Source organism: Schistocerca gregaria, chromosome 1 (genome assembly GCF_023897955.1).
Source record: "Schistocerca gregaria isolate iqSchGreg1 chromosome 1, iqSchGreg1.2, whole genome shotgun sequence".
Lineage (NCBI taxonomy): Eukaryota > Metazoa > Arthropoda > Insecta > Orthoptera > Acrididae > Schistocerca > Schistocerca gregaria.
Genome location: NC_064920.1, coordinates 241247779 through 241262211, shown reverse-complemented (window position 1 = coordinate 241262211; position 14433 = coordinate 241247779). Strand labels below are relative to the sequence as shown.

The following is a 14433-nucleotide window of genomic DNA, read 5'->3' as shown; positions in this document are numbered from 1 at the left end:
AGGTTTTAAGGGCATGATGCAACAGCCACTGATTGACATACACAAGATTCATACACTGACAGTAAAAATGTATGAACCAATTAGGTATAGCAGAAGAAACATTGTATTACAGAATCATAACCAGTGATTCAAAGTGTTGAGAGATGAATTTAGAGAAGAATTCTGACAAAAGATTTATGAAGCAGACAGTGTAGATGAAAAATTTAACTCTTTCTTACACGTATTCCAATAGCACTTGTATTCCCCTACAACATAAGAGACTAAAACGGAACAGACTCAAGTATATGGACAAACATCTCCTGGTATTGAAAGTGCTTAGGAGATAGGTCTATATACTACACACGAACAGTGTGTGTGTGTGTGTGTGTGTGTGTGTGTGTGTGTGTGTGTGTGTTTTGGGCACTCAACAACATGATTATTGATGCCTTTGTTTTTAAAAAAAAGTTAAAACTAAAAATGAGCTCTGTACAATTTCACTTAAAATTACAACCACTCTCCCATTTTTGCTCATATTCAGCTACCCCCAGTCATACCCGACACATCCAGCAGGGTTAGGTTGCCAATGGTGGTGATTCACCATTGGCAACCTAACCCTGCTGGATATGTCTCGGTATGACTGCGGTTAGCTGAATATGAGCAAAAATGGGAGTATGGTTGTAATACCTTCTGGAATCAAAGTGGCTAAGAAACTTCCTGCTCGCAAGCACCTGTACCAGGTGACAGTTCACCATATGCTCCAGGTTTCCACACACTTCCAGTTAAGAGGATGCTTCGGGAATTACTAGGGCTCGTTTGGGCCTTCTCTGTTTTGTGAAGGGGGACTGTAATGGCCTGCCTCAAAGAGTCGGGAAATTGTATGCCTGCCATATAGTATTACAAAAGCTAGAAGGATTTGCTTTCATTTTTCTTTAATTGCCACAAAATGCTGTAGGTGATTTGGTTGTGACTAGATGCAGTATAGTGTCTCAGACAGAACTGAATCTGGCTCACACTTGAAAAATGGGCTGTTATAGGATTCAATGCAAATTGATCTGAAGTACAAACCACCACCTTCTATTTTTCAGCCTGCATCAAAGCTGGCAATATGTGGGTTTCAACAAAGCACTATGCCACTGAGTGATGTCTCTGGAAGGTTCTTGAAGCTGGTCTACTTTCGTTTCAAAAAATCCTTCTGACAGCTTCCCATACTTGTGCTGAGGTGGCGGAACAGCGTAATGAGTTCAGAAAGTTCTGCCACAATATCTTCTTATTCTTATGAATAATATGGCAGTAGCTGGCCCTCATCACCCAAAAAATCGCAAGATTCTCTGCCTCTGTATGGCATTTGAATCTGCACAGTGCTGTCCTCCTAACCCTGATTGCAGAGCACTCACCACTCCACCAGGGCACAGATGGTCTTCGTAGATGGCCTGTAGATTGTGGAGTCACTGCATTGACAGCTTTGTGGATCAGCAGTGTAATGTGATCCACTCATTCCTGGATGTTATCGCAGTGTTCAAACACAGCCAAATGACTGTACAGCATGCAGTTAGCCTTTTGAAGAAGCCACTTTGGCACCTTACTTGTGGGCAGTCTTTGCTCTCCTAGATGCATCCTGATGAGAAAGTGCTCATTGTAGTCTAAATCCCTGACCACCTCTCAGTGAGCAGCATGTAAGCATTTGAGAACATGTATAAGGAGCGTAGTGTCATCCCATACGGTACATGTATTACTACAGCACTGCTTGCAAGCTGGTGGTGAGGAGAGGTGTAGGGGCCTGTTCGGCATCAGGAGTCTTAGTTCATCCACACAAACCCTAAACCCACCCAAGTTTCCATGCAGTACAGGACAGATTTTATCCATGAGGTTTCTCTCTGTCTGCCTTTTGTTGTTGCTGTCACAACTGCAGACATGCAGCAGTTGGGTGCAGAGAGGAGGAGCAAAGGGACCCGTTTGTTCCCTCTGATATATTTCATAATTCATTTACTCCATGGATGGGCCCTCTTCGGACTCATCAGCCATAACACAAGAGCTGAATGTTCTGATGGTTTTGCAGTTGTCCTTTTACATTTTTGTTCATTTGATTGACTATATAATTCAAACAACAAAGAGTCGAAACTTTGGTACTATCAATATTGTAAAACCTTACGATGTGTTTTTTAAAAAGGCAAAATACATGCATTAAGGAATAAAATGAAGCATTCCAAGAATTATGCGGAACAGAGGAACATTACTACACAAGGACCAAACAAACACAGTAACCCAAATGAAAGTGACCTTCCAGAAAACACCTCTGGTAGAAATGGTGACACACCGAACACAAAATTCAATGGTTACTTCCTGACTGTAGCAGCAAACATTGCACCCACTAGGCATTGGATGCACCAACAAGAGACATTTCTTTCAAAACCGCAACTAATATGGAGATTACAATATTCATCAGGTCACTAAAAAGTGATAATTCTGTTGTCTGTGACAGTGGATTTAGCATAATACTAAATCTTATTCTAGCTGAAGCCGTCAATCAATGGTTCAGAGAATACTTCTTGACAGATTTAAATAAGATGTAGAAACATTCATCTATAAACATGGAGATAAGCAAACCACCTCGAATTACAGGGATATTGCATTCCTTCTGACCTTTTCAAATGTTTTTCAGAAAGTGGCCTGAAACAGAATAGTGATTAATTTTGCTGAGCAGAACTTAACTGCCTCTGAGTTGGACCTTCATAAATAGCCCTTTTGCTATTGCTCTTGCATAGAAGGCATTTCGTCTTCATGACAAAGTACAGTCACAGTGACATGCAGGGTCACAAAAATGAAATCAATCTCAGCATGGGGGAACACAACTTGTGGTGTCCAACAAGGATTAGCACTGGGTCTGCTCTTGTTCTCTAGCAACATAAATGATCTACTAATGACTTTAAACTATAATGTATAATAATCAACAGCTCCAACTCAACCTTACCACACACTGCTCAGGTGATAACTGAACAGTGATACAACTGGTTCGCAGAAAGCTATTTATGTCTTACTCTTACAGTGATCCATATTACTAAATTTCAGACAAGCAAAATGACATGCTAGCACCAAAAGTAGACGTTAATGGTTAAACAGTAAATGAAACACCATATGTAGAATTTCTTGGGGTACAGTTGGGTAACATGAAAAATTGAAGTCAACGTACATAAAGTAATGAAAAAACCTCAGTTCAGCATGTTTTGCTATTAGAAATCTTTCTCTTCATGTTCACTTAAAGAGAAGAGTAATAGTGCATTTTACATATTCTCATTTCTTCCTGTAATATGCAATTAGTTCTGGAGCAGTGCACCAAAAGTCAATAAAGTATTTATTCAGCAGAAGTGATCAGCATTTTATGAATCCTGGAATACTTGCACCAGTCCTCAGTATGTTTGACCATTAAAGGTTTATGTTGCTAATAATAAAAAGCAGTTTCAGCTGAAATGTGATTTGCACAATCACAATCTCTACATACAAAAGGCAATGTCCTGACTCACTCACTCACCACCATCTAGCCCAAACTGCTAAGGATAGCACATTGAAATTTGGAGAAGGGGTGGATCTTATACTATAGGTGCCATTTACGAAGGAATTTTTCATAATACCATCTCTAAAGTGCTGTTAAGGCAATTCTGAAGATAGACCTACAAAAATTGCTATTTGATTTCTCAGTCAAAAATAAGTGTTTCAGCATTTTTGGAAATTTAACTATGGCAAAATAGTCGGTGAAGCTTTTCTTGTAAATATATCATTATTAAAGAACTATTAAAGTATTTTTAAAGTTACATATGTAGATACTGGTATCTGACTACTCTGTTACCAACAAAAAAAAATACGTGCTTCAATGTTTTTGGAAACTGAACTCATAAAGGGTTGAAACATTTTATGAAAATATTTCACTGTGAAAGCATTTTTAAAGCTAAATCTTTGAAAATTGGTGTTTGGGTCTGGTTGAAGATGCAAAAATATGTGATTCACTGCTTTTGGATATTCAATCCCTAAGGGGGTGAAATAGGCGCCACAACTGATTCATCACTGCCCAGCCCAAACCATTAAGGATAGAAATGAAGTGCGGAGAGGCTGTGGATCTTTTACTGTAGGCATTGTTTGAAAAGGGATTGTCCAAAATTCCACTCTTAAGAGGATTAAATAGGGGATGAAAGGCCTTTTGGAAGTATGTTGCTGTTAAGAGAATTTTGAAGCTAGAACTATGACAACTGGTATTGGATTTCTCAGTCAGAAAGGAAAAATATGTTTCAGCGTTTTTGGAAATGCAACCACTAAAGGGGTGAAATATTGGGTGAAAGGTTTTTTGAAAATAAATGATCACTAATGGATTTTTAAGGCTACATCTATGATCACTGGTAAATGCCAGTACTTCTCAGTCAAACAAATAAAAAAAATTATGAGTTTCCTTGTTTCTGGAAATTCAACCTTTAAGGAAGTGGCATAGGGGATAAAAATTTCTGAGAAAATATTTCGTTACATAAAAAAAAAAAAAAAAAAAAAAAAAAAAAAATAAAGGTAAATTTGTGAAAATTGCTATTTCACTTCTTGGTTAGAAACATTTGTTAGGGAATAAAAGTTGCTACGAAAATATATTTACAAGAATGCAAAAGGCACAATGATAAAAATGGTGGACTCCAGCTACCAGAATCGTGTTTTGGTCAGAAGTACATTGAGAAGACCATGCTTATACGGTCTTAATTAGCTTGAGCAGCTTAGAAGGTGTTGCAATTTGTGAACAATATAAAAATTCGGTTAAATAAAAACAAAAAAATCTCTGCAGGCCATATGGTCTAAGTGAATGAAGCAGTAGGTACCAAGCTAGTACAAGATATAAAAATGATTTTAATATACATTTTGACTTCTCAGTTCACAGTGGAGTAAAGCACTCTGATCCTATGTATTCAGCATGTTAGCATCCAATGTACATGCCAGAAACTGAAAATCAATATCAAATCAAAATTAAATTGAAAAATTATAAGCCACACTCACACAGTGTCTGATTATCTAGATTCGAGGACTGAAAATCCCTTTATACAACACAATGAGTAACAGTGCTCATTGTAAAGTTGCATCATAAATTGTAATGATTGTACACAGCAAACAATATTTCCACATGGAGATAACTATTTTCCTTGCAAATACCTATGTAATAAGGTAAACATTTAGCTCCCATGGAAGCAGCAAATTTTTTCAAAGTAGCAAATGATCACTCAGTCATCTGATGGTCATTAGCAGTCACTGGTTCTAGTGATATTAAGGATGAAACCCTTAAACACAGAGTGTCCCACAAATGTTCAGCAAGTTTTAAGTCCAGGTAACAAGCTGCCCACTACATATGTGTCACGTCCACACTGAGCCATGCAGACTCTGCTTACTCACCTGTTTCACCGCTTTTTGATGATCTTCCCCTTCCCCCCCTCCCACTCTTCTACCAACACCCAGCACTTAAAAGTAGTTGTTCAAAATAATTTGGGTAAAAACTGATCAAGAATTTTTGATGACTGTGGGTTGAAAGGGACTGACCATCTTCGGCCCTCTTTCACTGGAAATTCATATAAAAGGATGGAAAATGTGGATAATTGTCAGCTCCAGCCTCTGTGAGCTTGTCAACTTCATTGAAAGTATGCACAACAGTATCTTTAGTCACATGGTTAAAGGTGAAATAAAAACCAAAATGCTAGTTGGTCGCTAAAGGATCACCAAGAACGACCATCATTGTCAGTACAACTAAAATGTGGTGAGAAAATGAAGGATGAGTAGATGAGAGAGCTAACTAGCAACAATAGTTAAATAAAATATGTACATAAATGTTTGCAAATTCATGGCAGTGCAAAAGGGAAAAAGCATCACAAGACCACTCTGGGCACAAGCCACAACAATAGGTATTCTCCTGGTATCCATTGGTGCATTAAATTTTGTTATAAAATTTACTTCCCCTAGAAACATGACGTTGTTATCTTCTATCTTATCATCTACGAATACGTGGGTACAGAAGTAGACAGATCAATGGCTCGTCTCAGATCAGCGAGCAGGGCACACAGTACGAGTAGAGGCTATTATGAGATGACTACCCCTGCTGCATTGGGGGCAGTCCTCTTGACATGAAAGGAGTTCCTGGCTAAGTCTCTTGTGGCCAATACATAGTTGGCACAGTATGATGGCACCTTTCCAAGAGGCTTGGAGAGAAGTAAATCACACTTTTGTGGTCCTCTTGAATGTGCTTTGGTTGTTGAGGGTTGAGGTAGCCTGAAATTTAGTATCCAAGGCTTTCAAAATTTGATGCCTTAACTGCAAACATTGCTCTGCACCTTGTACTCCAAGTTCAAGTTTGCCTTCTGTGGTTCCTTCTTTAGCTATTCTCAGTATTTCCCAGATTACGCTCATGGCTCAGTGTCTGACTGAATGTTGTGGTGGCCATGGCTATGGGGGTCAACTAATAGGTCTTGGATGTTAGTGACTGAAAATTTTCTAAATTAGCACTGAGATAAGCCTTGTAAGCAGCTCATGGAGTCACTACAAACCAATAAGTCCTTTGTTGCAAGAGTTTTAATGTATATATGGTGTACTCTGTACTTTATATACTCGGCAGAGAACACTCATTGTGTCCTCTTGGGAGTGCAAAATCATAACCAACCCTATCACTGACTATCGATCCATCTGGGTAGATGCTTATCAAATTGGGATAGCCATGGAGAATGAAATGGAATACACAACTGAGAATAGTGGGGACAGCTCGTTTCTTAGAGCCACGGACGAGGTCCATCAAAATCATAGGATTGAATGCGTGCCACAGGGGACACCAGGAGGGAACTCTATGTACACAGACATGAGGAATATGAGGGTATTTTAAGTTTTCTTGTGCTATTTGCTATGAGCTAGCATACATGTGGTAATCATATTAACTTGTTGTCAACTAAAAGGCCTAAAAATTTGAAAGTTTCAGGGACTTCAAGTAACTTATCAGATTTGATTATATATGAAGTGGGGCTGTTCAGTGACTGTTTCTTTAAAGTTGAGAAAATGTGCAGTAATCAGTAATTAATAAATGTTTATTGCAGATACAGATTTCAACCACTGTTTTGCTATCCTCAGCGTAGTAACATCTACATCTACATCTACATGACTACTCTGCAATTCACATTTAAGTGCTTGGCAGAGGGTTCATCGAACCACAATCATACTATCTCTCTACTATTCCACTCCCGAACAGCACGTGGGAAAAACGAACACCTAAACCTTTCTCTTCGAGCTCTGATTTCTCTTATTTTATTTTGATGATCATTCCTACCTATGTAGGTTGGGCTCAACAAAATATTTTCGCATTCGGAAGAGAAAGTTGGTGACTGAAATTTCGTAAAAAGGTCTCGCCACGACGAAAAACGTCTTTGCTGTAATGACTTCCATCCCAACTCGTGTATCATATCTGCCACACTCTCTCCCCTATTACGTGATAATACAAAACAAGCTGCCCTTTTTTGCACCCTTTCGATGTCCTCCGTCAATCCCACATGGTAAGGATCCCACACCGCGCAGCAATATTCTAACAGAGGACGAACAAGTGTAGTGTAAGCTGTCTCTTTAGTGGACTTGTTGCATCTTCTAAGTGTCCTGCCAATGAAACGCAACCTTTGGCTCGCCTTCCCCACAATATTATCTATGTGGTTCTTCCAACTGAAGTTGTTCGTAATTTTAACACCCAGGTACTTAGTTGAATTGACAGCCTTGAGAATTGTACTATTTATCGAGTAATCGAATTCCAACGGATTTCTTTTGGAACTCATATGTATCATCTCACACTTTTCGTTAGTTGGCGTCAACTGCCACCTGACACACCATACAGCAATCTTTTCTAAATCGCTTTGCAACTGATACTGGTCTTCGGATGACCTTACTAGACGGTAAATTACAGCATCATCTGCGAACAATCTAAGAGAACTGTTCAGATTGTCACCCAGCTCATTTATATAGATCAGGAACAGCAGAGGTCCCAGGACGCTTCCCTGGGGGACACCTGATATCACTTCAGTTTTACTCGATGATTTGCCGCATGCATGTCAGGTCACCAATCCACCGTCTATACAAATATCTCCTATACAAAAACCCCTACTAAACTATCCTTGTCAGTATGTCCTCTGACCAACAAAGGTGTTGACTGACCATTCTTTCGAGTAATTTACGTAGCCCATTCCTTTGAGAGATTGGTCAATAATTAATCAAAACTTGAGTGTCTTTTACTGGTTTCAGGATATTGAAAAACCCGAAAATGTTTTATGCAGTCATTGCTAAGATGTTTAAACATTGGATTGTGGATTTTATTGGGACCAGGGACAGTGTCTCAATACATAGCTAAAGAGCTGTGGAACTCCATCCACTAAATTGGACAGTGAATGATTTAGGGCTTATGCACAGAAGAAAAAGTAGTTTACCTTTGCCAGGTGTTTACACATCAGGAAACAAGATTACCACATGTGGACACTTCGACAAAGTGTGCCATGAAACATTCAGCAGAGACTGTGGGACCAATGCACATATGCAGGGAACTACAGTGGATATCACACATGTGGTGGAGTTTGTCCATATTTGAGGTGATGGGGGTGCAGATATTTGAGGTGATGGGGGTGCAGACTATCATAGACGATACACACTGTTCCCAAAACTCCTGCTTTCCCCTTATTATTAAAAACAGTGCCTTTGCTCAAAGTATCATGAATACTGCTAAATGCTCCATAGAGGTGGCATTTGTGTCACTGAAATCCCCTTCAACAGTCTCTGCTAATTGCAGCTACTTCTTCAGACCTCTTGGTACAGGTATCACAGCATAAAGGGTTGGAAGAATAGTGTATCATTGCTTCTGCAGCATGTATAATCATGTTAATGGTATCTTGTACCACCCCTTTGATAACATTCTCTTGACTGACTTCAGAAGCTGCTTTGGAAGTGGAAACCTGCCAGTTCAATTTCTGAAGTGAGAGGAAGAGGGAGAGGGAGAGAGCAGATCATCACAATTCGATTTAACTTTCCATTTTTCCTTCTATCCCTGTGAAGTTTTTGTTTCTGCAAGGATTTATCTGACTTGACTTCTGGGATAAAACAGGACCATTCCCACCTACAATCCACTGGCTGTGGCTCTTTCAGCCACAGGTTGGTGGTAAACTGATGGTCTGTTTCATCCTGGAGGGAGGCATCTTGACAGATGTCCTCTTCCACAGTGATGCTGGAGAAGAATGAGGTATCTTCAGCTGCACTGATGGTGTGCTTACCAGTGGCACTGTGGATTTGGGAGTTGAGTCAGCTGATTTCCACACTGACATGTGGCTGGGGCAAGGAGTTGCTGTTTGAGACCTCATCTTCACACTAAAAGTGGATTCTGAAACAAACTTCGCAAAGTTTGATGGAGTCATTCAAACTTTTTCTTAGTATCTTATGAGACTGGTGGGCAAATGTTTTATATACCTCGATTTTCTTCTCTTTCTTTAAAACTGAACATGTTGGTGAACAGTGGATCAGTGTTTTGGGCAGTTTACAGATGTAAGGGATTGTTTGGAAGGGCTGCCCTCATGCACCGCCCTTCCACACCTGCACCAAGTTGCCTAATTAATAGAGTGAGGGATGGTCAAAATCTCTGGCACTTAAAACATCTTACAGGAGGTGTAAAATACGATTTGGCATCACACCAATACACCTTGACCTTCACTTTCTCAGGTTTAACTTTATCATAAAATGTGAGAATGAAAGCTCCATTGTCCATCCTATTATGCTCAGGTCCTCTCTGAAGGTGATGAACAAAATGTACTCAACACTATTCTAGGTTAGCACACAGTTTTTCACCTGTTTGTAGTGTTAGGTCCTGATGGAAGGTGACACCTTGAATCATGCTGAGCCTGTTATTAGGAGAGATGGTAACTTGTATCCACAAGCTGGTCACAGCCCTGGAGAGCCTGTGATTGATTAGCATTCAAAGTTCTCAACAACAGTTACCCATTTCACATATTGTCTATTGCAGCAACTTCTCCAAACTTATCCTCAATACTCTCAATAAAAATCAGTAGCTTCATTGTTGTAAAAGATTCTCAGACAGTCATAGAGAATACTAAGAACTGACTGGACTGGCCACCTCCATTTTTCCTTGCCCCATTCTCATCCCATGCCAAGGCCAAAGATGGAAACACCATGGGGTTCTAAGCCTCTGCATTAAAATCTTGTTTTCTATTTGATGAGACAGTAATGTTGGCACGCCCACCGTTACAGGGGAGTTTGACCCATTTCACTGCAGATCGTCTACCCTGGTGTCATTCACTCTGACTGGAAGCTCTCCCCGTGAGTCCCAACCTGCCAGGATACAGGCTACCTAGCATAATAGCCATTGTCCAGATTCTTGTCACACATGGGAAGTTCAAGCTCAAGCAACAGTAGTGTGATCCGTATGTTGTCAGGGGGCTACAACCGTGAGGGTACACAACTACCACACCCACAATGGATTGGCTACAATGGCAAATTTCAGTTGTGAACATAAATCCACTCTAGTTGTAGGTGCAGAAAATCACAGTGAATTGATGGATAAATTATGCACCGTATAAAGTGTCCTTCCCAAAACAGCCCACAACTTTGTTAACTTTTGGAAAAGGGGAGGTCAAACCATAAAAGAGCACCATAAGTAAGCTAAGAAGTTGAGGTAGAGGTTGTGAAATGAGCTAAAACTGGCCAGTGTCTTAATAATAGCCATGTCATCAAAGCAAAAACTGGACTATGTGCAAGATCATTTTAGTTGCCTTTTAAGATAGGCAAGAAATTACCACAGGTCTATTTTAGCTCCTGACACTGCAGGGGGATGTACATACTATTGATAAATGTCATCCCTACAGACCAACAATAATAAACTAAAAGCTTCATTTGAAGGATTGTAAAAGTCTTACCATTTCTGAATTGGTCATTTCCAAAATTTATTCTTGAATATGCATTGTTAATAAAGGGGGAAGATGACACTGTAAATGTTTTATAATTCAAAATTCTTTGTACAAACAAATATCAAAGACTCCTTTTAAATTTTAATTTACAGTAGACCAACTTCAACAAAATAAAGGTGCAAAATTTTGAAAGTTTCATAATTTGGAATTGCTGGAGAATAAAATGAAAAATGAAATGTAATCCTCAACATACCAAATGCATGATTTCTTGGTAATTCTATGTGCTCCGCCTATAGTAATCTCTAGAGACCTCACTTAGGTCCACACATAATTCACAGAAATAATCACATGCTTCTAAATAACAAACTAAGGAAACCTGAAGAGCAGACCATATAACATGCAGTCAACTCCATGATTATGCCTTGTATCTCTTTGAGAAAGTGGTCATGAGACCCAGAAAAAGAAAGGACAGATGCACACTGAAAGTAAAATCTTCTAGGTTGTTACGCCACATTGTGACATGGTCTAACAACCTAGAAGATTTTACTTTCTATGACAATGGTCACAAAAGCATGCAGACTTACTAAATGCACACTGACCAACTTTGTTATAACACATTAGCAATTCACAATTTATTTCACAAAGTAAACACATATGTTTAATATCATACAAAGAGTATTATTTATAATTATAATAATAATTTAGCTGCCTCATGTTCAAAGAACAAAAATTTGAAGTTTGGGTTCTACATTGAAAATTTTCTATACAAACAAGAAACATAAATACATCTATGTACAAATCAGTGTAAAATAAGCTCATATAAATAATCTCAGCATTGTAATACAGGAGAAACACATACAGAACAACAAGGAACTTCTATCTCCTGAACTCCTGTGTGAAAAAGTGATCATTTAAAGCTGTCCATGTGCTCTTTTTCTCTTTCCATTTATTTTATTTATGCTGCTGCCTTTAATCAGCCAACGTCATCTAGATGTAGCAGCCTGTTGAGGTGGTTTACCACGTGAAGAGCCTCTGCGTCCCCTAAAGGCAGCCCTGCTCCGCATACCCTGGCCCCTCCTCCAATCCCTACTCCCCGGTGGCACAACAGGAGCTAACCGTGGGAGTGGTTGTTGTGGTATACTGGATCCAGCAGTGTCCTCACTCTGTAAGTACACACACAGACAAGCATTGAGCAAAAACTTCCACCATTTTAGTTCAGTCTACGAAGACATGTACATTCTATAAATGTTTTCCTGGGTGCCAATAGAAGAGGGTGCAATGAAAAGAGCAAACAAGTTCTACGAAGTACATATACTACCAAGCAAGCTAGTTCTGCCTCCATCACATATTAAATCTACACTTTATTACACATACAGCACTTTTCTGCAGAGGAGTTGTTGTTAGCACCTGTGATGGAGCAGGGACTGCTCTGTCATACGATGGTCCTCCGATTTCAGCCTATTCAGAATTAGGAAGCCAAGTGCTCAGAATGCACTTTCTTCTATGTTCAACTAAAAGAAGTACCACATCAATGTATAAGAGGTTGTTAAAAATTTTGCTTTCAAAGGTAGTACAGTCCAGAATTGGTATTTCAATCACACAAAATCGCCATGAGCACTGTGGTAATCACCCCACCAATGCACCAGGTTGAAGATACCTGTTTGGTAAACCACTGTGTTCTTCTGCCTGAAGAAACCTGTAACCACTTACTGCCCATAGCCACCTGCTGCGCACGCTCAGCCGACATGAATTGTCAACCCTTCATGGCCTTTCTTAAGGGACCAAAGGTGTGATAAGCACAAGAGGAGAGATCAGAACTATAGGGCAGGTGCTCAAGTGTCTCCCTCTTCAGCCGATGTAACTTCTGTGTTACGACATTTGTGATATAGGATGTACATCATCATGAAGCAGCAGCACTCCTTGGTGCACAACATTTCACACTAGTTGTTTTCAACAGAGGTGTTGCCCAACACACACTCTTCAGTCTCTGACAGATGCCTACCAGTATTTGTCAATTGTCAGCAAGAAAAGAATAACAGCATGTTGTTCTTGTTTGTAAAAATTTGGTAATAACATCACCATAGTTCAAGTTTCTGCATTTATCCAATGTGGGGAAAATACAAATGCCACACTAGTCCCTTGCCTCAGAGACATGCCATGTTTCATCAGAGGCGTACAAATTCTCCTTCCAGACTGTAAAACAGCTCAACCTGCCACAGTGAGACACAAGAGTTCATGAGTACTAAAGCAGGCCAACTTGGGTTGCCACAAGCCTGGCAAGTTTCATTGGACCTGCTCTGCCTGCTGCACCTGAAAACTGATTATGCTATCAATTCAATGTGACTACAGACCAGACAGGTATATGCTTGTGCAGGTAGTTTCACTGCGGCTCATTAATCATGATGATGAAAGCACCAAAATGAACAAACCAGACTGAAGGAGATTTGAGGAGAAATTAAGGATTGGGAAACATATACCAGTCACTAAACAGAGCCTAAGTCCAGCAGGGAAGAAAGTTTCATGTGTTTAAGAAGCAGCTTCACATAAATTGGTAGGTGTCTCGCAATGCAAATTGTGTAAAAAGCTACAAACAGTTATTCAGGAACCTATAGTATATTACAATATGTTCATAAATTTGACAATCAGTTACATCCCTCCATAAGCATTTTGAATGATGACAAAGACTTAACGTCTGACAGGTGTGTAGAAATGTGTGCTAAGGACTTCAGGCCATTTAGCAGTACACAGGATTTCTACATTTAGGGCAAACATTGACTGAAATAGGACAAAAATATAGCTCTCTGAGGACATTGCAAACCACATTCTAGTGGTATATAACATACTTTCTTCTTCTTTCAGACATGTACTTTTTACGTTAACATAATATGAAAAATGAACTTTGTATTTGCTACAAGAGATTTGGGGAATTTAGAATCCACTATTTTGGCCACATAATTCAGTGAACTCAAAAACACATCCAGGAAAAAGAAATTAAAATTAGTATAACTGGGGCCATATTTGGCTGAAATGCACTAAGGTTACAGAAAAAAAAGACTCCCAAAAGCTTACTTTAGTTGCCATTGCAGTATGATAAACATCTTCCAGTTGTTAGGTGCCAAAGGTTTCCACTAGGTTTCCACTTTCCACGGTGGTTCTGCTTACTACAGAGAACATTTATATTAGAGGTGACCCGACCATGGTTCGAATTGAGAACAGCCTGCACAGGTCAAAACAGGGTGAAGCTGCAGTGAAAACCGTTCACTTTGAAATAAATAAATAATCCCAAAACACAACGAAAATGAACTTTTCATCAACTTCTGAATGCTACTCATAGCACTACAAGATGAGTAGGCAAGCAAGATTCCCTTAGCCTGCTTGGGTTGGGCATAGCCTGACTTGGATGGGAGTATGGCAGCCTGCCTGTTCTGCAGCTTACGTGCGGCAGCTTGCCTGCCTGGGTAACAGGCAAGCATGGGCAGGTTAAAAGTGGAATGTGTACACTTCTATGTTGCATATAAGC

At 39.6% G+C, this 14433-nt stretch overlaps 1 protein-coding gene across 1 annotated transcript in view; it reads right to left on the bottom strand.

Annotated features, from left to right (window-relative positions):
• Nucleotides 1–11530: 11530 nt before the first annotated feature.
• The window catches only part of LOC126338913 (E3 ubiquitin-protein ligase RNF25), a 52881-nt gene continuing 49978 nt past the window's right edge, over nt 11531–14433 (bottom strand). The window contains exon 6 of the mRNA XM_050001589.1: nt 11531–12076. Within this exon, the coding sequence (XP_049857546.1) occupies nt 11897–12076 (180 nt within the window). The 3' untranslated portion in view covers nt 11531–11896. The remainder of the gene's footprint in view (nt 12077–14433) is intronic.